We start from the raw sequence: 24834 nt of genomic DNA, 5'->3' as shown, positions 1-24834 counted from the left end.
GTGGGGTGGGGGGATGACCCTGGCCTCTGACCCACACCCGGCCAGGTCAATGGACCTCGACTCGGACGCCATGGCCCTGCCTCGCGCCTTTGATTCCTCAGCCATTGACAGGAGGCAGGGCCATGGTGGGCCAGGCTGGCTGGGCCATACCCCTGCTTTCCATCCCTAGTCCGTTCTCTCTGAGCAAACCATCAAAATTCCAGAACATTCCACAAGCACGCACCAGGATCAGACGTTACGACCCAGTATGATCAGTCGAGGAGTTAAGCGTTCGGAGGGCCTTGCTGGGTGTCCCTCAGTTGCTAGTGGTGGCTGGGCCATTGGATGTGGTAATGGAGGGAGTGATGAGTGGGTTGAGAGGGCAGGTGAGAGTCTCCCACGTTGCTGTGGGTCTGGAGTCACATGCAGGCCAGACCAGTTAAGGATGGCAGTTTCCTTCCCTAAAGAACGTGAGCAAAGTACATGGGTCTTTCCTGACAATTGTTATCAGTAGATTCAGACTTTTTTAGAAAAGTTTACAATTAAATTCCAGCTTCGGCCTAGGCAACAAAGTGTGGAGCTGGATGAACACAGCAGGCCAAGCAGCATCTCAGGAGCACAAAAGCTGACGTTTCGGGCCTAGAGAGCTCTCTGATGAAGGGTCTAGGCCCAAAACATCAGCGTTTGTGCTCCTGAGATGCTGCTTGACCTGCTGTGTTCATCCAGCTCCACACTTTGTTGTCTCGGATTCTCCAGCGTCTGCAGTTCCCATTATCTCCAGTTTCGGCCTGGCAGGATTTGAACCCAGGCCTTGAGACGTTCTGGGTGATTAGCCCAGTGATTGTACCACTAGGCCATCACCCTGCCCAATGGGTATTGAGTCTATCCTCTGATAAAATGCAGGCCAACAACAGCCACCAGGACATGCGCACAGCCCTGTCTGTTAGTGCCTCCCCCTGGAGGTTTTAGTTGTGCACGTACACTGTGTCATTCTCCTCTCGTCTGTGCTGTCCAGCCTGTGGCCATTGTGATACCAGGTGATGGCAGGATAGGGCAGCCCCGTAACCTGGCACTCGAGCACCGCATCCTTGCCTTCCGTCACCTCCACGTTCTGGATGGGCTTGATAAAGTCCGGCATGGTGAAACGCTCTGTCTCGTTCTCTGGGACTTCTGGTTCCTCAGGGATCGATGGCATCTTTTCTAGTTTGGCCCTGGTGGAGACAGAAGAGAGAAGGTGAAGGGCAATTCTGAGGGATGAGGGGGGTCAAAGGGGTAAAGTCGGGGGGGAAAGAAAGCAGGAACAAGGTCCTGAGCTACAGGCTGGGGTGTTGTTGCTAGGCTATTAATCCAGAGACCCAGGTAACGTTCTGGGGTCTTGGGTTCAAATCCCATCAAGGCCAATGAATCCAATAAAAATCTTCTAATGGGCTTTGCAAGTAAATTAATTAATTGGGGAAAATGCTGGTCCTGAGAGGTGTGGAGGCCTGTAATTGATTGATTTTAGAAGGCTGTGGTGGGGTGGGGGTTTCTTGCTGAGAGGCCTGGGTACACGCAGTAGATTTACTGACTGCTCAAACATGGGTGCAAGTGATCGATTACCGCAGGCACTCGGGCACAAAGGGTTCTGTTGACCGCTGAAACTCAGGCACAGGTGAGACCACCATGGGCCCAGACACAGTTGATCTAATGGCCACAGAAAGTCGAACACAAGGAGTTGTGTATCTGTAGGAATTGAGACACCAGGGATCTACTGCAGTTCATTCAAAGGATCTATGAGCCTTGCAATCCCAGTCACACGCAGTCTTACTGATCACTGAAGCACAGGATCTCTTGCTGCTGGTGATTCAGATTTGAGGGATCTACTTACAGTATAAACTCAAACACAGTGGATCAAACAACCACAAGACTCCAGGCTTCACGGATCTCTTGACCCAAGAGACCGACTGATCACAAAAACCGACCGCAGGGGTTTCTGGGATCCCCTGGAATCCTGCGGTTGAGATTTCCAGCTGATGTGGTGGTGCTAAGTTGTGTGGAGCGTGTTCCTCAGGCAGACCGGTGCGGTACAGAGGAGGTGCTGCGCTGGTGGCAGTGTTGTCTACCAGCTGAGAGGGCAAATAGGGGCCGCCCCACCCTCCCTCTGAGAAAGGGCAAATGGACATCCCTGTGGTTTCAGGTTCTCTCTACTCTCCTGGGCCTGGCTTTGGACCCTCAACCAACCCCTGGTCATTTCTGTTTAGGGCATTTGCGAAATCTTGCTGTGCGCCAATGCGGTATTTCCCACAATGCAACACAGTGTAACGGCGCTCTGACGGCACCTCATTGGCTGTCAGGATCTCCGGGACTGCCCGAGGTGGTGTGAGGCGCTATGGGAATGCACGTGCCCTTGCTCTTTCCTTACATTGGCAAGGAGACCACTGGGCGTGGCTCTTCTACGTAGAGGTCGGCGGAGCAGAAGGCATCCCCGTGGGGGTTCTGGGCAATGGCAGCGTACTCTCCCTCATTGTCACTGGCTGCGTGGAGGATGACGAGCGAGTGTAAACCCTGGTCCCTCACGATACGTACCTCCTCCGTCTCCACCACCCGCTCACCTACCGAGCAAACAAACAAAACATTGAAACACTTCATCTGTCATTATCGCTGGAGAGAGCGACAGCAAGAGAGAGGGAGGGAGAGAGAGGGAGAGAGGGAGGGGGAGAGAGGGAGTGAGGGAGGGAGAGAGAGAGAGAGGGAGAGAGAGAGACAGAGAGAGAGGGAGAGAGGGAGGGAGAGAGAGAGGGAGTGAGGGAGGGAGAGAGGGAGAGAGAGACAGAGAGAGAGGGAGAGAGAGAGAGAGAGGGAGGGAAAGAGAGAGAGAGGGAGTGAGGGAGGGGGAGTGGGAGAGAGAGAGAGGTGTTAAAGGCAGACTGGGCAGCAAGTCACCTGTGGTTGGCGGCTGCATTTCTGTAGACAATGCAATGAGGCAATGATAAGCTCTAAGAGAGGCACAAGACCCGAGCATATCTCTTTAGTTTGCACAGCGAGGGACACTAGGCGTCTGGCTTCTATTAAATGGGAATGAGCCACATTACGAGCTTGGCTGGGTGGCCTTCAATGGCCAGTGCCGCTATCAGCACGCTCAGAATAGTTCAACAAGTGCTGTCTGAATGCTATGTAACATTGGACATTCTGCTGTGCAATTATTGAGTACAGACTGTTATCACCAACTGGGAATGACATGCTGTTGGGCTCAGGTTGGGACCTGGCATCCCTGCGCTCTGTGGTAGGCAGAAAGCCTTTTCGAACCAGCACTAAGTGCAAGACTGACAGCTCAGTAATATAACTCTCTCTTCCTCAGCAACGTTTATGTTCCATTTGAGCAGAACATTATTACAACTCTTATTCACAAATAATTAAATATATTACTTGGGTTAATTAACAGCTGTTCGATAGATTCGGGGATCGCAATTCCAATACTAAACTGTGGCAGGAGGTATGCCACCCATTGCTATATGGGAGTGTCAGGCATATAAACTGGTGAAATCTTTTAGAAGAGTGTGGCTCGTGTGTGGAATGAAACTCCCAGAGGAAGTGGTGGATGTGGGCAGAGTTACAATGTTTAAAAGGGATTTGGATAACAAAGGTTTGGAAAAGTTTGAAGGGAAATGGGCCAGGAGCAGGCAGCTGGGGCTGGTTTGGTTTGGGATTATGTTCAGCATGGAGTGGTTGGGTCGAAGGGTCTGTTTCCAAGCTGTGTGACTCTATGAGTCCACACCTTCTAAGGATCCTTCATTCATTTTAGCTAAAATGAGTGAAGGATCCTTAGAAGGTGCAAGTGGGGAATTCTAACAGGGCACAGGGAAATGGTAGATAATTCCAACATTTTTTATTCATTAGAGAGATGTGGATGTCGCTGGCTGGGCCCTGCATTTATCACCTGTCCGTAGTTGCCCCTTGAGAAGGTGCGGGTGAGCTGCCTTCCTAAGCTGCTGCCGTCCATGTGCTGTGGGTTGACCCACAGTGCCCTTCGGGAGGGAATTCCAGGATTCTGACCCAGTGACAGTGAAGGAACAGCGATATATTTCCAAGTCAGGGTGGTGAGGGGCTCAGAGGGGAACTTGCAGGGGGTGGTGTTCCCATGTATCTGCTGCCCTTGTCCTTCTGGATGGGAGTGGGTCATGGGTTTGGAAGGTGATGTCTGAGGATCTTTGGTGAATTTCTGCAGTGCATCTTGTAGATAGTACACACTGCTGCGACTGAGCGTCGGGGGCGGAGGGAGTGGGATGTTTGTGGATGTGGTGCCAATCAAGCGGCTGCTTTGTCCTGGATGGTGTCGAGCTTCTTGAGTGTTGTTGGGGCTGTACCCATCCAGGCAAGTGGGGAGTATCCCATCACACTCCTGACTTGTGCCTTGTAGATGGTGGACAGGTTTAATTAATTAATATTTTGCATCGGTCTTCACAATGGAGGATGCTATAAAGATCCCAAAGGTATCAGAGGAACATGATGCTAAGGGGAGGAAAGGTCATATAACAGTCTCAAGCACAGGGGACGAGACATTTGACAACTTTGTGGGAATAAAGGCAGACCAGCCTAGGTCCTGATGGCTTGCATCTACCTGCTTTTTACAGGGGTTTTTTAAAGAAGGCAGCATCAGAGATAGGAGAGGCATTCGTCAAAATGTCCCAGAACTCCCTGGATTCCAGGAGAGCGCCAATGGAGTGAAAATTGCTAACGTGAGCAGGAGACAGAGAGCAGGGGGCGATGGGCCTGTTAAACAAACAGCTGTCACTGGGAAAATGCTTCATTCTCTTCGATAACTAATTGCAGGATATTGGAGGAAGCTGAACACAATCAGGGTCATTGAGTTTTGTGAACTTGTGAACAATGATTTAAATGGCGGAGTGGACTTGATGGGCTGAATGGCCTTACTTCCACTCCTATGTCTTATGGTCTTATGAAGGTGAAATCATGTTTGTTCAAATTTGCTGCCATTATAAAGTCATAGAGATGTACAGCACAGAAACAGATCCTTTGGTTCAACTTGTCCATGCCAATTTTAAACACGCCTCATTTGCCATCGTTTGGCCCATATCCCTCTAATCCCTTCCTATCCACGTACCCATCCAGATGCCTTTTAAATGTAATCGCACCCGCCCCCACCACTTCCTCTGGCAGCTCATTCCACACTCGCACCACCCTCTGTGTGAAAAAGTTACCCCTCGGGTCCCTTTTAAATCTTACCCCTCTCACCTTAAACAGATACCCACAAGTTTTGAACTCCCCTGCCCCTGAGGAAAAAAAACTTTTCTTATTCACTGAATCTTTGAGCAAAGTTGAGAAAGGGGACTCCAGGAGATGTGGGGTGTTGGGGTTTCCAGAGAACATTCGATAAGACGTCACTTAAAAGGTTATTGAGCAATGTATTAGAGATGATATATGAGCATGTGTTGAGGGTTGGTTAACACACAGAGGACCGTCAGGATTGTTGGGTCTTTTTCACATTGGAAATGTGTAACTAGTGGAAAGCAATACAAGTCATCCATTCCTTCCTGTCCATAGTACTGACCCAGAGGGAACAGAGTGTAATGTGATACAGAAACGGGTGGGAGGGCGTGTTGCGATGAGGATGTAAGGAATTTGCAAAGGGAATAGAGACAGATTGAGGGCGTGGGCATAAACCCGGCAGCTGGAGCTCAAAGGAGGAAAATGTGAGATAACGCACTTCTGCAGAAAGGAACAAAAACTCAGCTTGTTATTTAAATGGAGAGGGACACGGTGGTTCAGTGGTTAGCACTGCTACTGCACAGGGACCTGGGTTCGATTCCACCCTCAGGTGACAGTCCGTGTGGAGTTTCCTCCGGGTTCCTCCCACAGTCCAAAGATGTGCAGGTTAGGGTGGATTGGGCATGCGAAATTGCTGAAAGTGTCCAAGGATGTGCAGGGTAGGGGGATTAGCCATGGGACATGCAGGGCAAGGGGATATGGTGGTTAGCTGGCTCTGGGTGGGATGTAGTTCTGAGGGCTGGTGTAGACTTGATGGGACTAATGAGCTGCTTCCACGTTCTGCTGGGCCTCTAGCCCAGAGAGTTGTGGAGACGAGATGCATGTCGGAGGAGGGAGATTGATGTTTTGAAATTTCAGAAAGCTGAGGGTCTGAGGAACTGCTACAGGGGAGAAATCGGTGCCTGGATTCCATTGGGCATGATACTGTTGAATGACAAGATGGGCTTGAAGGGCTGAATGGCCTGATTCAGGTCCTGTTTCTTATGAGGTACTTGTGGCAGGTTCCTGCAGGCATGCCTTGAGCCCAGACCCCCGTTGCCCCAGAGCGAGGGTACTATCCACTGAGCAATGGCTGACACCTGAGATAGTCTGTGTTGGGCTCCTGGAGCAAGGCCTCAGCGCAGTGCCAGGGAGGTGCTGCATGATTAGGGGGACTCTCTTCATGTTAATGGCAATAAAACTAACTAAGACCACCTCACCCCTCCCCTCCCCAACACCGTGTGCCTGAGGAACCTGGAGAGTTCACCAAAACATCATGGGACCCCTCAACCAAAGCTATGTGCCAGCTGATGGACATCACTGGCCAGGCCAGCACTGGTTGGCCAACTCCCAGCATCCCCGCTCGCACGGCGATACCTGCAGGATCTTGCTGTGCACCGAGCTTCGAGCAATAAAGAAGCTTGGCCACAGGCAGCGTTCTCCCGGCAGGCTGCGTTGTCGGGGGAAACGGTACGGCAGTAACCGGAGCATCTCCTGGGGTGCCTCACCGTAGTGCATCCAGGTGATGGTGGGCGGGGGGGTCCCGCTCACTTTCACGTCGAGGTGGGCCGTCCTGCCCTCGATCACAAAGACATCCTCGAGCTTCCTGGTGAAGAGCGGGGAGACTGAGGGCAGCACTGTCAGCCTGGCACTACATGTCTTCTCATCTGAGCAAGAGACAGGAAGGCCAAAGGTTAGAAAGCCCTTCACCAAGGCTAGGCCGCACGGTTTGATATACGATGCTGACAGATTCATGCTGACTGAATAAAACTTGCTGTTATTCCCCCAGCAGCAGCAAACCCCCTTGTTTTTCGGGAAATAAGAAGTCACGCTCTAGGTCAGTATTTCCTGGGATGGAGAAGAAGGAAAGGGGGACTCTCGCCCTGACATGCCCCAGCAGAATAAGGAACATTCGGTCCATCGTTCCGAACAGAGGTGCAGTCTAGGAAAGAAAAGAGAGAAATTGCCGCAAAAACTCAGCAGGCCTTGGCGGAGAGAAAGCAGGGCTTGAAGTCTCCAGCCTGGTCTGCCTTCTTCACAAGGTCTGACCTTTCAGTGTGGAAGCAGGCCGTTCGGCCCATCGAGTCCACGCTGAGCCTCCAGGCCTGCAGCACCCCACTTTATCCCCGAAACCCTACATTTCCCGTGTCTAACCCGCTAAGCCTGAACATCCCTGGACACCACAGGACAGCTTACACCTGTCCAACATCTTCTGAAGAAGGGTCGCTGGACCCAAAGTTTTTAACCTTGCTTTGTTTCCACTGCTGGACCTGCTGAGTTTCTCCAGCGAATTTCTGCTTTTGGTGTCTGGTTTTCAGCACCTGCAGTTATTTGCTTGTTTTAGAGTAGCCTCGAAGGGGCCAAGCTGTGTAAAGCCGATCCTTTCACACTTGCTGTTGTTAGCTGTGGTTTGTCACTGACCTTTGGCCGTGCTGAGTTTGCAGGTATACACTCCTGAGTCGTCCTCGTGTACTGACTTAAGCAAGAGTTTACATCTTTTGCCGTCAAAGTGCATTTTGCAGTTGAGCAGTGCGGGTTGGACCAGCTTCTCATTGGTCAGCCAGTCGACATCAACGTCAGGAGGACCCCGCACCTCACACTCCAAACAGGCAGACTCACCGGCGTTCACTGTAATATCCCGGCACGGAGCCAGGATGGTCAGTGCCTGGTCCTCACGTCGCACTGCAACACAAACAACAACGTGCATTTATATAGCACCTGGGTGACCACCCACGGTTATCAGGGCTCCTTGAAAGGGGCTTTGTACCGATGTAGCATACGGTATCCTTAGATACTGACACAAAGCATTCCCTCAGCACTGACCCTCCGATAGTGCGGCACTCCCTCAGCACTGACCCTCCGACAGTGCGGCACTCCCTCAGCACTGACCCTCCGACAGTGCGGCACTCCCTCAGCACTGACCATCCAACAGTGCGGTGCTCCCTCAGTACTGACCCTCCGACAGTGCGGCACTCCCTCAGCACTGACCCTCCAACAGTGCGGCACTCCCTCAGCACTGACCCTCCGACAGTGCCGCACTCCCTCAGCACTGACCCTCCGACAGTGCGGCACTCCCTCAGTACTGACCCTCCGACAGTGAGGCACTCCCTCAGCACTGACCCTCCGACAGTGCGGCACTCCCTCAGTACTGACCCTCCGACAGTGTGGCACTCCCTCAGCACTGACCCTCCGACAGTGCGGCGCTCCCTCAGCACTGACCCTCCGACAGTGCGACACGCCCTCAGCACTGACCCTCCAACAGTGCGGCACTCCCTCAGCACTGACCCTCCGACAGTGCGGCACTCCCTCAGTACTGACCCTCCGACAGTGCGACACTCCCTCAGCACTGACCCTCCAACAGTGCGGCACTCCCTCAGCACTGACCCTCCGACAGTGCGGCGCTCCCTCAGCACTGACCCTCCGACAGTGCGGCACTCCCTCAGCACTGACCCTCCGACAGTGCGGCGCTCCCTCAGCACTGACCCTCCGACAGTGCGGCGCTCCCTCAGCACTGACCCTCGGACAGTGCGACACGCCCTCAGCACTGACCCTCCGACAGTGCGGCACTCCCTCAGCACTGACCCTCCGAAAGTGCTGCGCTCCCTCAGTACTGACCCTCCGACAGTGCGGCGCTCCCTCAGCACTGACCGTCCGACAGTGCGGCGCTCCCTCAGCACTGACCCTCCGACAGTGCGGCACTCCCTCTGTACTGACCCTCCGACAGTGCGGCGCTCCCTCAGCACTGACCCTCGGACAGTGCGACACTCCCTCAGTACTGACCCTCCGACAGTGCGACACTCCCTCAGTACTGACCCTCCGACAGTGCGGCACTCCCTCAGCACTGAAACTCTGACAGTGTGGCGCTCCCTCAGTACTGGCCCTCCGACAGTGCGACACTCCCTCAGCACTGACCCTCCGACAGTGCGGCACTCCCTCAGTTATAGTGTGTAAGATTCCTGTTGGGATCAATGCAAACTGAAGTGGCCTGCAGCTTTCTGTTTCCAAATGGAAATGCTGTGTGACAGCGCGACTGGCTGTCTCTCCCGTACACACCCTCTCACCTCCAGCAGGGGAGCATCCACTTGATGGTAAATTCCAATGTCAGCGACTCTGTCATGGCCTGGTTTGAGTTGAAGAATTACAAATAAAAAAATACCTGGGAAGGGAAGATTAATTACATTTCTTCATGGAGCTGCCAGGGGACAGCCAGCAATGCACCTGCATTGATATTGAGGTTTGGATTGTAAATCTGATGTCGATATAATTTTTATTCCGCAAAAGTATTATAGGATATGGGCTAAAGGCAGGTAGATGGAGTCAGGCCACAGATCAACCATGGGTTGAGGGGCAGAATGGCCTGCTCCTGTTTTTATGTTCCTCACTATTCGCTTAATTTTTATTCATTCACAGGATGTGACCTCACCATCTGGTTCAGCATTTATTGCCCATCCCTAATTGCCCAGAGGGCAGTTAAGAGTCAACCACATCGCTGTGGGTCTGGAGTCACATGTAGGCCAGACCAGGTAAGGATGGCAGTTTCCTTCCCTAAATGAACCAGATGGGTTTTCCAACAATCCATAATAACTTCACAGTCACCGTCACTGAGATTAGCTTCCAATTCCACATTTTATTCATCGAATTTAAGCTCCACTACCTGCTAGTCATAGAACATAGAACAGTACAGCACAGGGACAGGCCCTTCGACCCACCATGCCTGTGCTGTCCATGATGTCATTCTCAACTAATCCCATCTGCCTGCATGTGGTTTGTATCACTCTACTCCCTGTCTGGCCGTGTGTCTGTCTGAATGCCTTTTAAACTTTGCCAACATGTCCTGCTTCTCCCACCTGCCCTAACTGTATATTCCAGGCACCTACCCACCCTCTGTGTAAACAAAAATCTCCTTTAAACTTTCCCCACCAGCTTAAACCTGTGCCCCCTAATATTAGACATCTTTCATTGGGCTATTGGCGTGATGAAAAAGACTCCAACTGTCCCCCCATCCATGCCTCTCATTATTTCATACTGTGCCTTCGATGCTCTAGTGAAAACGTTTATCACCCCTCACCTGCTACCACTGGCTGATGTCCTCAGTTGGGAGTCCAATGTCAGGGAAGCGATGGCCCAGTGGTATTCTCACTGGGATATTAATCCAGAGACCCAGATAACATCCTGGGTTCAAATCCCACCACAGCAGATGGTGGAATTGGAATTCAATAAAATATCTAGAGTTAAGGATCTGATGAGAATCCATTGTCAATTGTTGGGGGAAAAACCCATCTGGTTCACTTTATGGGAGGAAGCTGCCGTCCTCACCTGGTTTGGCCTCCATGTGACTCCAGACCCACAGCAATGTGGCTGACCTTTAACTGCCCTCTGGGCAATTAGGGATGGGTAATAAATGCTGGGCCTGGCCCGTAATGTCCTCATCCCCCTTAACACAGGAGCACAAAAGCTGATGTTTTAGGCCTGATGAAGGGTCTCGGCCCAAAACATCAGCTTTTGTGCTCCTAAGATGCTGCCTGGCCTGCTGTGTTCATCCAGTTCTACACCCTGTTATCTCGGATTCTCCAGCATCTGCAGTTCCTGCTATCTCTCACGCCCTCATCCCATGGATGAATAAAGCAAAAGAACATCTCATCCGACCTCAACCTACAACATCGACTTTCCTGCTGCTCGGATGGTGCTGTGTTTCTCCAGCTCCGCGCTGTGTTGTTCTCCAACACCCTGGTAAAGCCTGTTTCAAAGCCTCCACTCCCTTTCAATTGTGTGACGACTAGAACTGCCCACAGTCCTCCAGGCGTGACCTAACTAATTTTCTGTACAACGGCAGCAAAGGGTCATGGTTGTAGGGTTTAAACCTGTAGGCACGAGTCGAGGGTCCGTGGGGTAAGGGCAGGGGGAGGTGCACTTGTATAGATTCCCCAGATGTCTCCATCCTCTCCATCATCTGCACCCCACCCCCCCCCGCCCCACTGACCCAGGACCCTTGGAGGGCAGGCACCTCATGGACTCCCAACAGAGGACATCAGCCAGTGGTATCAGGTAAGGGGGAATAAATGAAGGAAGGAGTGGCGACAGGGAAAGAAGGAAAGGATGAATGAAGAGAGAAAGGAGTGAAAAGAAAGAGAGAGGAAGGAAGAACAAGAGAAAACTGTCACGGGATTGGTTGGAGATCAGTGAACTGGCAATTCTGTAAAATGACTGGACTGAAGCTATCTCGGTCGGTGACGGTCCCATAACCATCAAAGGGCAACTTTCCATCGCAATGCTCGGATCCCACAGGGAGGTTTCCCAATGGTGGACCGGGATTTTAATCCGTTGTATATCCAGCTGACAACTCTCTTGGAAATCTGCAACAAAAGCAGAAAGTGCTGGAGAAACACAACAGATCTGGCAGCATCTGTGGAGAAAGAGAGTTAACATCTCGAAGTCCAGTGTCCTTTCTTCAGGACTGAAGAAGAAAAGTTCTGCTTCCTCTGCCAGACCCACTGCGTTTCTCCAGCTTTCTCAGATTTCCAGCACCTGGATTATTTTGTTTTAATTACTCCAGGAATCGTTCCCCAGCCCTGGCTGACCAATCACTGTGAGCCTTCTTTCTTTGGTCTTTTTGCATGATGAATAGTGTTTGGTGATTGGAACATGGGGAGGCCATTCAGCCCCTTGAGCCTGTTCCAGCATTCAATGAAATTAAGGCTGATCTGTGGCCTAACTCCATCTACCTGCCTTTGGCTCATATCCCTTAGTACCTTTGTTTAACAAAGAATTATCTCCCTCAGATTTAAAACTAACAGCTGATCCAGCATCTACTGCCATTTGTGGAGGGGTGTTCTGAACCTCTCCCTCCCTCTGTGTGTAGAAGTGCTTCCCAACATCTCTCCTGAATAGCCTCACTCTCAGGCTATGCCCCTAGTTCTAGAATCCCCAGTCTGTGGAAATAGTTTATCTTTACCTGCCCTGTCTTTATCTCGAAGACTCAGATCAGATCGTTCCTTCATCTTCTAAATTCTCAAGAAAACCGACCTGATTTGTATAATCTGGCCTCATAACTTAACGTCTGAGGTCCAGATAAATCAACATTGTGCTCCCTCCAAGCCCAATATACTGTTCCGAAGGTGTGGAGCCCAGGTCTGCTCCCTGTGGGGCCTTGACTTGTGGGTAATGTTTGGAGGATCGATTCAGAGCCAAGTGTGAGCGCGTGCGATGATTGTGAGATTTGAGGCGAACCAATTTAGCCTGACTAGATTTTTACTCTAATGAATAAATCAAAAGAAATCACATCAATGTCCTTTGTCACCTTTTTTGATTATTTTATTGGTTTTGTTGACTAAAAACTGTTCTTCTGTCTTACAAATTGTCACTACGTTTCCACGGACAAGACCCGATTCCTCTAGCAACATGTACGAGGATGTTTTAGGTCGTCATTGCCCAGCCAATAAAGGTCAACTCCAGGTCCATACCATCCCCTTTACACAAAGGCAAACTGCTTCACAAAAACTCACTAATCTTAAAGATATTCTTACAATTCCAGGAGCATCTGGCGCAACTCGACACTTCACACTGCATTTTGAGCATCATATTTTAGTTGGTGCTTGGAATGTTCTCTCAGTCTCTTCCAACTTTTTAGAATGCTGTGTGCAGTTCTGGTCTCCCTGCTCTAGGAAGAATGTTGTGAAACTTGAAAGGGTTCAGAAAAGATTTACAAGGATGTTGCCGGAGCTGGAGCTTTAGGGAGAGGCTGATAGACTGGGGCTATTTTCCCTGAAGCGTCGGAGACTGAGGCTGGCTCTATAGGGGTTTATAAAACCATGAGGGGCATGCATAGGGCGAATAGACAAGTTCTTATCCCTGGGGTGCGGGAGTCAAAAACTGGATGTCATAAGTTTGAGGTGAGAGGGGAAAGATTTAAAAGGGACCCAAGGGGCAACTATTTCACGCAGAGGGTGGTGCGTGTATGGAATGAGCTGCCAGAGGAAGTGGTGGGGGCTGGTATAGTTACAACATTTAAAAGGCATCTGGATGGGATTATGGATAGGAAGGGTTTAGGGGGATATGTGTCATGTACTGGCGAATGCGACTAGATTAATTTAGGTTATCTGGTCAGCATGGAGGAGTTGGACAGAAGGGTCTGTCTCTGTGCTGTACATCTCTATGGCTCTATGCCTCTATAACTGTTCCTCAGGGCCAGAGTGTGAAAATTAACTCCTAAACATTGACTCTTCCTCACCACCAGCCAGTTCCGCTAAAACAGTACCAAAGCTATGAATACTCTCTGGAATTTAGGAGAATGAGGGGAGATCAAATTGAGCTATTCAAGATAATAAAAGGTGCAGATAAAATAGAAACCAAAAGAACTGCAGATTCCGTAAATCAAGAACAAAAACAGAAGTTGCTGGAAAAACTCAGCAGGTCTGGCAGCATCTGTGAAGGAGAAAACAGAATAACGTTTCAGGTCTGAGGAAGGGTCACCGGACCTGAAACATTTACTCTGTTTTCTCCTTCACAGATAAAATAGATGTGGAGTCGATGTTTCCTCTTGTGGGGCATCCTAGGACGAGGGATCATAGTCTTAGGATAAGGGGTAACAAATTTAAAACCGAGCTGAGGAGAAACTCTCCCAAAGCGTTGTGCATCTGTGGAATTCACTGGCTAAAGTGCGATGGATGCTGGGAGAGTGAGTAAATTTGAGGAGTTAGAAAGATTTTTAAGTGGTAATGGGCTGAAGGGTTATGGGAAGACGGCAGGAAAATGGGGGTGAGGAGCATATCGGACATGATCAAATGAAGGAGCCAACTTTGATGGGCTGAATGGCCTAATTCTGCCCCTATACCTTATGAGCAAATACTTACCAAATTCAATTTTTAAAGTTCTGGTTGAATCTGTTTCCATCCGTCTCAGTGAGTTCCAGATCACTGCAACTCTGAGCAAGATCAAATTCTCTGCTATTTCCCTACTTCCAGGTCCCTTGGTCAATTATATTGTCCTCCAGTTACCAGTCTTTCTACCTGAGGAGCTGTTTCACCAGCCTCCTTGACAAACGACCCCTCTGCTCCAAGGAGTACAATTCCAGCTTCTCCAGTCTCTCTACATTCACTGGGCTCCCTCAACCCTCACCCTGTTCTGGGAAAGCTCCCTCTGCAATTACCCAGACACCTTTCCTAAAATGCAAAGCCCAGACCTGAGCACAATAACATTTTTTTAAATTCACTCACGGGATGAGGGCATTCCTGGCCAGGCCCAGTATTTATTGTCCATCCCTAATTGTCCAGAGGGCAGTTAAGAGTCAACCACATTGCTGTGGGTCTGGAGTCACGTGGAGGCCAGATCAGGTAAGGATAGCAGTTTCCTTCCCTAAAGAACATTACTGTTTTCTTTTTCTGAAAATCATTTCATGGTCTTTATTAGACTCTTAGATCCAGGTTTTTGTTGAACTCAATTTCCATCAGCTGTTCTGGTGGGATTTGTACTTGGGTCCTCAAAAAACAAATGGCCTGGATCTCTGGATTAGTGAAGCTGCTGCTTGTGTTTCTGATTTACAGCATCTGCAGTTCTGTCGCTCTTCTCTCTCTGGATTAATAGTCCAGCAATAAGAGGCCATCACCAACATCCGTTGTTTTGCATCAACTTTTTGAATTGTGACGAAGGGTCACCGGACCTGAAACATTAATTCTGCTTTCTCTGCACAGATGCTGCCAGACCTGCTGAAGTCTTACCAGCAGTTTCTGCTTTTGTTTGCAACAAGCTCCTTGCTTTTAGCTCAGCTCTGTGTGATGTAGGTGGTACATTCTTGGCTCAGACACTGCCTATTAAAACATCCACGTTTTACTGCTTCTGACTTCCTCTCGCACCTTCTGAAGCAAACAGGGTAAGATGTTTCTCACTCATGGCTGTGTATGTCAGAGCATTAACAGTTCCACATCAGCTGATTACAACGAGAGGCGGCAATGGGGACGGGTCACACACTGCTGTGAGAGTCATCCACTCAGGACGCTCGGTCCAAAAGAATAACAGCTCCCATCGCACACCTTGCATTGCTCTATCTCCCTCTGCTTCTCAGTGCTGAGTGTGTACATGTGGGGTGTTCACAATGTCAGAACCTGAAGAAGGGTCCTGACCCGAAATGTGAACTTTCCTGCTCCTCTGAAGCTGCCTGGCCTGATGTGTTCCTCCAGCTCTACACCTGTTATCTCTTATAACACAAATATCCTGCCACCGTTCTCCATCTACCCCTTAGTAACAACCCCCTCAGGCGCTTGGCAGCTCGGCCCTTGAACATGTAACAAGACAAAACACAAGAAATGCCAAATTTTGAAGCAGTGGGCAGTATCTTCAAAGCTGGCACGCCACACCAGAAAGCAGATCTGATAGAGAAACCGAAGAGAATGTTAAACCTTGGTGCTATCAGCGGGAACGGAGGTGATTAACAAGGGAGACAAGCAGGAGGCTGGAAGGACACAGCAGGACCAGGCAGCTTCTGGAGGACAGGAGGCATCAACGTTTCGGGTATCACCCTTCTCCAGGGCTGGATATGGGGGGAGTGGGGGCTGCCGGTAAATGGCGGGACGGGGAGGTAGTGGAATGGTGGTGATGGGTGGGCACTGGTGGTAGGTACAGCCTGGTTGGTCAGGCTGGTTTTCGTGGTGTGGTTGAAGAGACGAAGGGCTGGAGAGGTCACAGCAGCGTGGCTGTGAGAAGCTGACTCCCTGAGCTGATGTCTGAAGGGAGACAGAGAACTTCTTCAAAGCGGGCATCCCTGGAAGAGGCTTCGCAGTGGGAAAAGTTTTATTGGCAAGCCAAATCTGGTTGGCCGAGGCGTTACTATGGAATAAGGAACAGGCAGCTATTGGCTCCTTGAGCTCCCAGGTCACTGAAGACAAGGCGGGAGATTCAATTAATTTACAGAGGATGGCTCCCAACACTGTTTGTTTCTTATGGTAACACCTCGGTTTATCAACATGCCAACCACTTACCACCCTGCTCCCCTGCATAAATTGCTGTGGATTGTCCCAAATTTGGCATTTTTGCACATGTCCTGAGGGCAGAAAGATGAAACCCTTTAATGAATGCCTCGGTCTTACTTTCCTTTATGAGCAGGCTCAAAGGACTGAATGGCCTCCTCAAGTTCCTATATTTGATGTTGCCACGAAGCAGCTGAACTGTCAACCAGAGCCATTTTCTGTTGGAGTCAATTCCACTTTGTGATCTACAGAGGACCATGAGGAGGCCATTCAGCCCCTTGAGACTGTTCTACCATTCAATGAGCTCAGGGCTGATCTGTGACCTAACTCCATCTTCCTTCCTTTGCCCCCATATCCCTTAATACCTTTGAATAACACAAATGCATCTCCCTCAGATTTAAAATTAACATCTGATGCAGCACCTATTTTGTGAAAGGGAGTTCAGAACCTCTCCCTCCCTCTGTGTGTAGAAGTGCTTCCTAATATCTCTCCTGAATGGTCTGACCCTCACTCTCAGGCTATGCCCCTAGTTCTAGAATCCCCAAACTTTATTTCTATCGAAGCTGTCTTTCCCACACCCTAGGAAAAGGACTGTATTCCTATTCTTGTTGAATTTATTTCTGATTATTTTATCATCATGAGACCATACGACAAATAAACAGACATTGGCCATTCAGCCCATTGAGTCTGCTCTGCTATTCAATGAAATCCTGACTGATCTGATAATCCTCCACTCCACATTCCTGTCTTTTCCCCATAACCCTTGCTTCTGTTAGTGATTAAAACTCTATCACAGCCTCGAATATCAGTAATGACCCAGCCTCAACAGCCCTCTACGGTACAGAATTCCACAGGCTCGCTATTCTCACAGAGAGGAAATTCCTCCCAATCTCTGTCATAAATGTATGATCCCTTACAATTACAAATCCTGCCTTTGGCCCTTTCCAACGAATATAGACAATAGACAATAGGTGCCATTCGGCCCTTCGAGCCAGCACCACCATTCATTATGATCATGGCTGATCATCCACAATCAGTATCCTGTTCCTGCCTTATCCCCATAACCCTTGATTCCACTATCTTTAAGAGCTCTATCCATCTCTTTCAAGAAAGTATCCAGAGACTTGGCCTCCACTGCCTTCTGGGGCAGAGTATTCCATATATCCACCACTCTCTGGGTGAAGAAGTTTTTCCCCAAATCTGTTCTAAATGGCCTGCCCCTTATTTTTAAACTGTGTCCTCTGGCTCTGGACTCACCCATCAGCGGAAACATGCTTCCTGCCTCCAGAGTGTCCAATCCCTTAATAATCTTATATGTCTCAATCAGGTCCCCTCTCATCCTTCTAAACTCAAGTGTATACAAGCCCAGTCGCTCCAATCTTTCAACATATGATCGTCCCGCCATTCCGGGAACTGACCTCGTGAACTTACGCTGCACTCCCTCAATAGCAAGAATGTCCTTCCTCAAATCTGGAGACCAAAACTACACACAATACTCCAGATGCGGTCTCACCAGGGCCCTGTACAGCTGCAGAAGGACCTCTTTGCTCCTATACTCAATTCCTCTGGTTATGAATGAAAGCACCAATTTGAAATGTGCTGCCTGAGGACTCGTTCAGCTGAAGTCGTAGGGGAACTGAACTACAAGCGACTCATGCTTGACAAATGAAAGCAGATAAAGCTCAATCATTGTGATGGTAACCCAACTGCGTTGCTCCATCAGGAACCCTGATGGTCCCTGGCAGCTGCAGCAATGGAGCTGTGGGATTGGGCTTAATCTTAATGCTGGGTACAACAGAAAGCCCAGGTAATCCCAGTCAACTACCCACCTCCCACACACCAGAGGCTCCAGCTCCCACAACTCTGTTACCAACGATTCAAACACACCTCATCCAGTTCAGAAACATTCCCCCATGCTTGACGGCATACATCAGCCGCTGGGTTAGAAAACCAAAATATTCCCAGTCTCGTTTTGAAATCCCTCTGTTGTCTCACTCCTGTATATCTCACAGGGTCAGTGCTGAGGGAGTGCCGCACTGACGGAGGGAGAGTACAGAGAGAGTGCCGCACTGTCGGAGGGTCAGTACAGAGAGAGTGCCGCACTGTCGGAGGGTCAGTGCTGAGGGAGTGCCGCACTGTCGGAGGGTCAGTGCTGAGGGAGTGCCACACTGTCGGAGGGTCAGTGCTGAGGGAGTGCCGCACTGTCAGAGGGTCAGTACTGAGGGAGCGCCGCACTGTCGGAGGGTCAGTACTGAGGGAGTGCCGCACTGTCGGAGGGTCAGTGCTGAGGGAGTGCCGCACTGTCGGAGGGTCAGTGCTGAGGGAGTGCCGCACTGTCGTAGGGTCAGTGCTGAGGGAGTGCCGCACTGTCGGAGGGTCAGTGCTGAGGGAGCGCCGCACTGTCGGAGGGTGAGTACTGAGGGAGCGCCGCACTGTCGGAGGGTCAGTGCTGAGGGAGCGCCGCACTGTCGGAGGGTCAGTGCTGAGGGAGTGCCGCACTGTCGTAGGGTCAGTGCTGAGGGAGTGCCGCACTGTCGGAGGGTCAGTGCTGAGGGAGTGCCGCACTGTCGGAGGGTCAGTGCTGAGGGAGCGCCGCACTGTCGGAGGGTCCTCCACTGGATCCCCATCGTCCCCTTTGTTAGTTACACCTTCAAAGAACATGATGAATTTAGTGAAAGATAATTTCACTTTCACAAAATGCTCTGACTTTGATGGATCGTATTCCAACCTTCCGAATATCATGTCCTTTCTTCCTTTCGATTGGATTTGAATAATTTCCTCGTGACGAATGTTAAACTGACAGCTCTACACTTTCCTAATTTCCTTTCCTTTTTAAATAAGTGTGTTGAGTTCGCATTTTCCAAGCTACACCCAGGGGAATGAAGGGCTTGTTGAAAACTGGAGAATTTATGACACAAATCCCTTTGAGGCCAGGGAACATTGCTCAGGGGAGGCGAACATGTCTTACGCAGAGCGAATCTACATCTCCCGTTTCGGCTATGATATTCAGAGTGCTGTGTGTTCGAGTGATGGGTGACATAAACCAGGTCACATCAGGCACCATCATCATGCATTTACAACACTCCCTAATATAGTCTCGTGCTGGCTTTGTTTGAAGTCTCTGTCACACTGCTTCCTGGTTGTTGAAAGCTTTGGGTCACTCGTATCCGGACAAATGGATCTAGTTGATGAAAGTCAACACTGGGCTCCTGCTCAATCGTGACCTTCCACAAACTGGGCAGCACAGTTGCTCAGTGGGTTGCACTGCAGCCTCATAGCGCCAGGAACCCGGGTTCGATTCCAGCCTCGGGTGACTGTCTGTGTGGAGTTTGCACATTCTCCCCGTGTCTATGTGGGTTTCCTCCGGGTGCTCCGGTTTCCTCCCACAGTCCAAAAATGTGCAGGCTAGGTGGATTGGCCATGCTAAATTGCCCATAGTGTTCAGGGGTGTGCTGGTTACAGGGGGATGGGTCTGGCTGGGATGCTCCAAGGGGCAGTGTGGACTTGTTGGGTCAAAGGGCCTGTTTCCACGCTGTAGGGAACCTAATCTAATCTGAACTCACACGTTCGTTTTCAGCCCTTGATCAGAGCCTCAAATGTCCCCTGCCCTGACACCTCAACAAGGCATTAATATTCTCACTGGGGTGGTCATCCACAAACCCAAGCTTCCCGGGAGACACTTCAAATCCCACCAAAACAGCAGCGGTAGTGTCCCTACCTCTCAGCCAGGAGGCTCCAAGTTCAGTAGTAACATATCCAATCAAGTTGATTAGGAAAAAAAATGTAACTCTCTTCCTGGAAGCTTGTGACACAGTGGTAGCGTTCACATCTCTGAGCAGGGAGACCCCAGATTCATGTCCCACCATAGCAGCTGGTGAACATAATTGGAAATTGAAAGCTCAAGCCCGGTGATTGATCACTCAAGGCTGTAAGATCTCATCTGGTTTACTCATGTCCTTTGGGGGAGGAATCTGCCATCCTCACCTTAGTTGACCCACACGTGACTCCAAGCACATGGCAATGTGGGGATGACTCTAGAATAACAGAGCAAGTTACTTAGTTCGAGGGGCAATTAGGGATGGGCAGTAAGTGCTGATCCTTTATCGACGACACCTTTATCCCACCAAACAATAGTGAAAGCAATGCCGCTATGATGCCAGAAAGTCAAGGTTCGCTCTCAATAGTCTTTGGTTCAACAGCTTCCTCATTTCAGTCCTCACTCCCACAGTCATATCACAGTACTCTCTCTCTCTCTCTCTCTGTCTATCCGACTCTCACCCTCTCACTCTCTTTCTCTCTCTCTTATGCTCTCTCTCTCACCCTCCACACACTCTTTTTCTCTCTCTTTCTCTTTTCTCTCTCGATCTTTCTCTCTCACTTTCTGTCTCGATTTTTTTTCTTTCTCTGTCTATCCATCTCTCTCACCCTCTCTCTCTCTCGTTCTCTCTTTCTTGCAGCCTCTCTCTCACCCTCCCTCTCACTCTCTCTCTCTCATCCCCCCACACCCTCATTCTTTTTCTCTCTCTCTCACACACACCGTCTTTCTCTCTCTCTCTCTCACCCTCTCTCTCGCCCTCTTTCTTTTTCTCTCTGTCTCTCACACTCTCTCACTCTCTCTGTCACCTTCTCTCTCACACCCCCCTCTCTCACACTCTCTCTCTCCCTCTCTCTCTCACCCTCTCTCTCTCACCCTTTCTCTCTCACTCTCACTCTCTCACCCCTCTCTCTCTCTCTCTCACCCTCTCTCACACTCACTCTCTCTCTCTCACCCCCCCATCTCTCTCTCACCCTCTCTCTCTCACCCTCTCTCTCTCTCTCACTCTCACTCTCTCTCTCACCTTCTCTCTAACCACCCTCTCTCTCTCTCTATCACCCCCCCTCACCCTCTCTCTCACCCTCTCTCTAAATCCCCCCCCCCTCTCTCTCTCTCTCTCACCCCCCCTCTCTCTCACCCTCTCTCACACTCACTCTCTCTCTCACCCCCATCTCTCTCTCACCCTCTCTCTTTCTCACCCTCTCTCTCTCATTCTCTCCCTCTCTCACCCTCTTTCTCTCTCGCACTCTCTCTCTCACACACTCTCTCTCTCTCCCACCCTTTCTGTCTCTCACTCTCTCTCTCACCCTCTCTCTAACCCCCTCTCTCTCTCTCACCCCCCCTCTCTCTCCCACCCTCTCTCTCTCACTCTCTCTCTTACCCTCTCTCTAACCCCCTCTCTCTCTCTCACTCTCTCTCACCCCCCTTCTCTCTCTCACCCTCTCTCTCTCATTCTCTCCCTCTCTCACCCTCTCTCTCTCTCACTCTCACTCTCTCACCATCTCTCTCTCACCCCCTCTCTCTCACCATCTCTCTCACTCACTCTCTTTCTCTCACCCCCCCATCTCTCTCTCACCCTCTCTCTCTCTCACCCTCTCCCTCTCTCACTCTCTCACCCTCTCTCTCTCTCTCTCACCCTCTCTCACACTCACTCTCTCTCTCTCGCACCCCCCATCTCTCTCTCTCACCCTCTCTCTCTCACCCTCTCTCTCTCTCATTCTCTCCCTCTCTCACACTCTCTCTCTCTCACCCTCTCTCTCTCACCCTCTCTCTCTCACCCTCACTCTCTCTCTCACCCCCCATCTCTCTCTCACCTTCTCTCTCTCTCACCCTTTCTCTCTCATTCTCTCCCTCTCTCACCCTCTCTCTCTCTCACCCTCTCTCTCTCTCACCTCTCTCTCTCTCCCACCCTCTCGCTCTCTCTCTCACCCTCTCTCTAACCCCCCCCTCTCTCTCACCCCCCCTCACCCTCTCTCTCTCACCCTCTCTCTAACACCCCCTCTCTCTCTCTCACACCCCCTCTCTCTCTCTCTCTCTCTCTCTCTCTCTCACCCTCTCTCTAACCCCTCCCTCTCTCTCACCCTCTCTCTCATCCCCCACCCCCGTCTCTCTCTCCCGCTCGAATTGGCAGCAGAGCAGTATGAAAAATCACAACAGATGTTCAGGAGCAAACAGGTCTTATTTTGTCATTTGCATTTTGCCAGTGTTTCTGGAACGTTCTGCTGAATTGTGGGAGGAGTGTGGGAGGGAAAGCCACCAGCCCTGTGCTGGCGCACTGTACCAGCAGGAGCGGATTTTAATTTCAATTCACCCTCATGCATTGGCCAGGCATCTGCAGGGCCCACTGACAGAGGGGTCCCTCACACCCCCAAAGCTGACCACATTAATAGGAGAGATAATGGGAACTGCAGATGCTGGAGAATCCGAGATAACAAAGTGTGGAGCTGGATGGACACAGCAGGCCAAGCAGCATCTTAGGAGCACAAAAGCTGACGTCTCGGGCCTAGACCCTTCATCCAGGATAGGCCTGAAACATCAGCTTTCCTGCTCCTGAGATGCTGCTTGGCCTGCTTTGTCCATCCAGCTCCACACTTTGTTATCTCACATTAATGGGAGTGCTGGTCCCACTGTGTTAGTGGGTGTATCAGGGGCCAGGCCACGCTTGCTGGAGAAGGGGAATGTGGCGTCTGCAGGAGCCCAGTATCTGAAACATCAGTGAAATGTCCTCTCCCAGTGCAGGTTCCAATCTCTTAGCTCTCTCCATTTGAAGGAAGTGTGCAACGAGATTGCACAGAGTCTGCCAGCTCAAGCTGGGAAGGTGGATTTTATGGACGAGGCCTTATTTTGAAATGGAAGCAGCGGTAGGCCATTTGGCCCTTCGAGCCTGCTCCACTATTCAATACAATCCTGGCTGATCATCCAATTCTGGGCCACGTTTCCACTTTCTCCCAACGCCCACTGATCCCTTTAGCCCCAAGAACTGTAAATTCTTGAACACATTCAAAGTTTTGACCTTGGAGATAGTAGGAACTGCAGATGCTGGAGAATCTGAGAATAACAAGGTGTAGAGCTGGATGAACACAGCAGGCCAAGCAGCATCAGAGGAGCAGGAAAGCTGACGTTTTGGGCCTGGACCCTTCTTCAGCTCTACACCTTGTTACCTCTAATGTTTTGGCCTCAATCACTTTGTACGGAACAGAATTCCACAGGGTCCCCACTCTCTGGGTGAAGACATTTCTCCTCATCTCAGGCCTATCCCTGTAACCTGAGACTGTGACCCCTGCCATACCAGACCCCCCAACGCAATCCCCGCCCCCCCACCCCGGGTCATCAATAAAATTGTTCCTGTGTTTACCCTGTCTAACCTGGTTAGAACCATCTAAAAGCGGGGGAAGGCAAGCTTAGGGGGTTGGGGTGAGTGTGGGGAAGAGGGGAAAGGGAGATGGCGGAATTGGGGATGGCGTACAGGTAGATGAGCATTCAGTACCGTCTCAGCTGCCTCCTCGTGAACACAACTACTCCCTCAAAGTGTCTCGAATCTGCGCTTTCTGTCAGCCCCAGACCCTCACCACACAATCATGGTTTCTTACCAAGTGTGTGAATGGCTCCCAGCCCGAGGAAACACACTCTCTGCTAAACTCTAAACGTACCCCCTTCATCAGCCCTATCCACTCCCACAAACACATTCTCACCTTTGATCCCGATCATTCCCTCCACCTCAAAGTCTCTGCTCAGAACCTTGTAACCGTTTCTCTGTCCTCTTCCCAAAGTTCCTGAATCCCAAAGAAATTTCTAACACACTCACTGTGCTCACTATCAGAGTGACACACACTCAATGCTCACTATCAGAGTGACACGCTCACTGTGCTCACTATCTGAGTGACACACACTCACTGTGCTCACTATCAGAGTGACACACACTCAATGCTCACTATCAGAGTGACACACTCACTGTGCTCACTATCAGAGTGACACACACTCACTGTGCTCACTATCAGAGTGACACACACTCAATGCTCACTATCAGAGTGACACGCTCACTGTGCTCACTATCTGAGTGACACACACTCACTGTGCTCACTATCAGAGTGACACACACTCAATGTTCACTACCAGAGTGACACGCTCACTGTGCTCACTATCTGAGTGACACACACTCACTGTGCTCACTATCAGAGTGACACACACTCAATGCTCACTATCAGAGTGACACGCTCACTGTGCTCACTATCTGAGTGACACACACTCACTGTGCTCACTATCAGAGTGACACACACTCAATGCTCACTATCAGAGTGACACGCTCACTGTGCTCACTATCAGAGTGACACACACTCAATGCTCACTATCAGAGTGACACGCTCACTGTGCTCACTATCTGAGTGACACACACTCACTGTGCTCACTATAGTGCTGTGTGTTGTGAGGTACCACCTGCTCACTATTGTTGTTCCACGCTGTCTGCCCGTTCACCGGTTCCTCACTGCGGTCCCGTTCCATTTTCACTTTGTGATGGGCCTTTTCTACTTGGGCTAACAGCACCGTAGTGTTATGCTCCCCATAACACTATGCCATCCTGTACTGTGATCCGATCTCTCTGGGCCTAAAAATGCTTCAGTTCCTGTTGAAATGGTTCTTTTCCTTCCCCCACCGCACCCCCCCCCCCCCTCATCACCACCAGCTTCTTCAGTTTTGCCTTTTCCCTGTGAGAATCCGCTTCCTGAGCTCACGCTCGGAAGAGATCCAGCTTGAATTTAAAGATTCAACTCCTTCTGGTTCTCCACCCCCCTCTCCCCACCCCTCGGGGGAAGCAATCAGTTTATTTTTTTCCCCTTTATT

General features: G+C 50.4%; 1 protein-coding gene across 1 annotated transcript in view; it reads right to left on the bottom strand.

The window, feature by feature from the left end:
- spega (striated muscle enriched protein kinase a) overlaps positions 1-24834 on the bottom strand; it is a 274095-nt gene that overhangs the window by 108772 nt on the left and 140489 nt on the right. Inside the window, exons 10-13 of the mRNA XM_059647655.1 lie at positions 7645-7905; positions 6732-6890; positions 2381-2570; positions 961-1190 (exon numbers count right to left, since the gene is read on the bottom strand). Coding sequence (XP_059503638.1) covers positions 961-1190; positions 2381-2570; positions 6732-6890; positions 7645-7905 — 840 coding nt within the window. The remainder of the gene's footprint in view (positions 1-960; positions 1191-2380; positions 2571-6731; positions 6891-7644; positions 7906-24834) is intronic.

The sequence above is a fragment of the Stegostoma tigrinum genome, chromosome 7 (genome assembly GCF_030684315.1).
Source record: "Stegostoma tigrinum isolate sSteTig4 chromosome 7, sSteTig4.hap1, whole genome shotgun sequence".
Classification (NCBI taxonomy): domain Eukaryota; kingdom Metazoa; phylum Chordata; class Chondrichthyes; order Orectolobiformes; family Stegostomatidae; genus Stegostoma; species Stegostoma tigrinum.
This window is presented reverse-complemented; position numbering and strand designations above follow the sequence as displayed.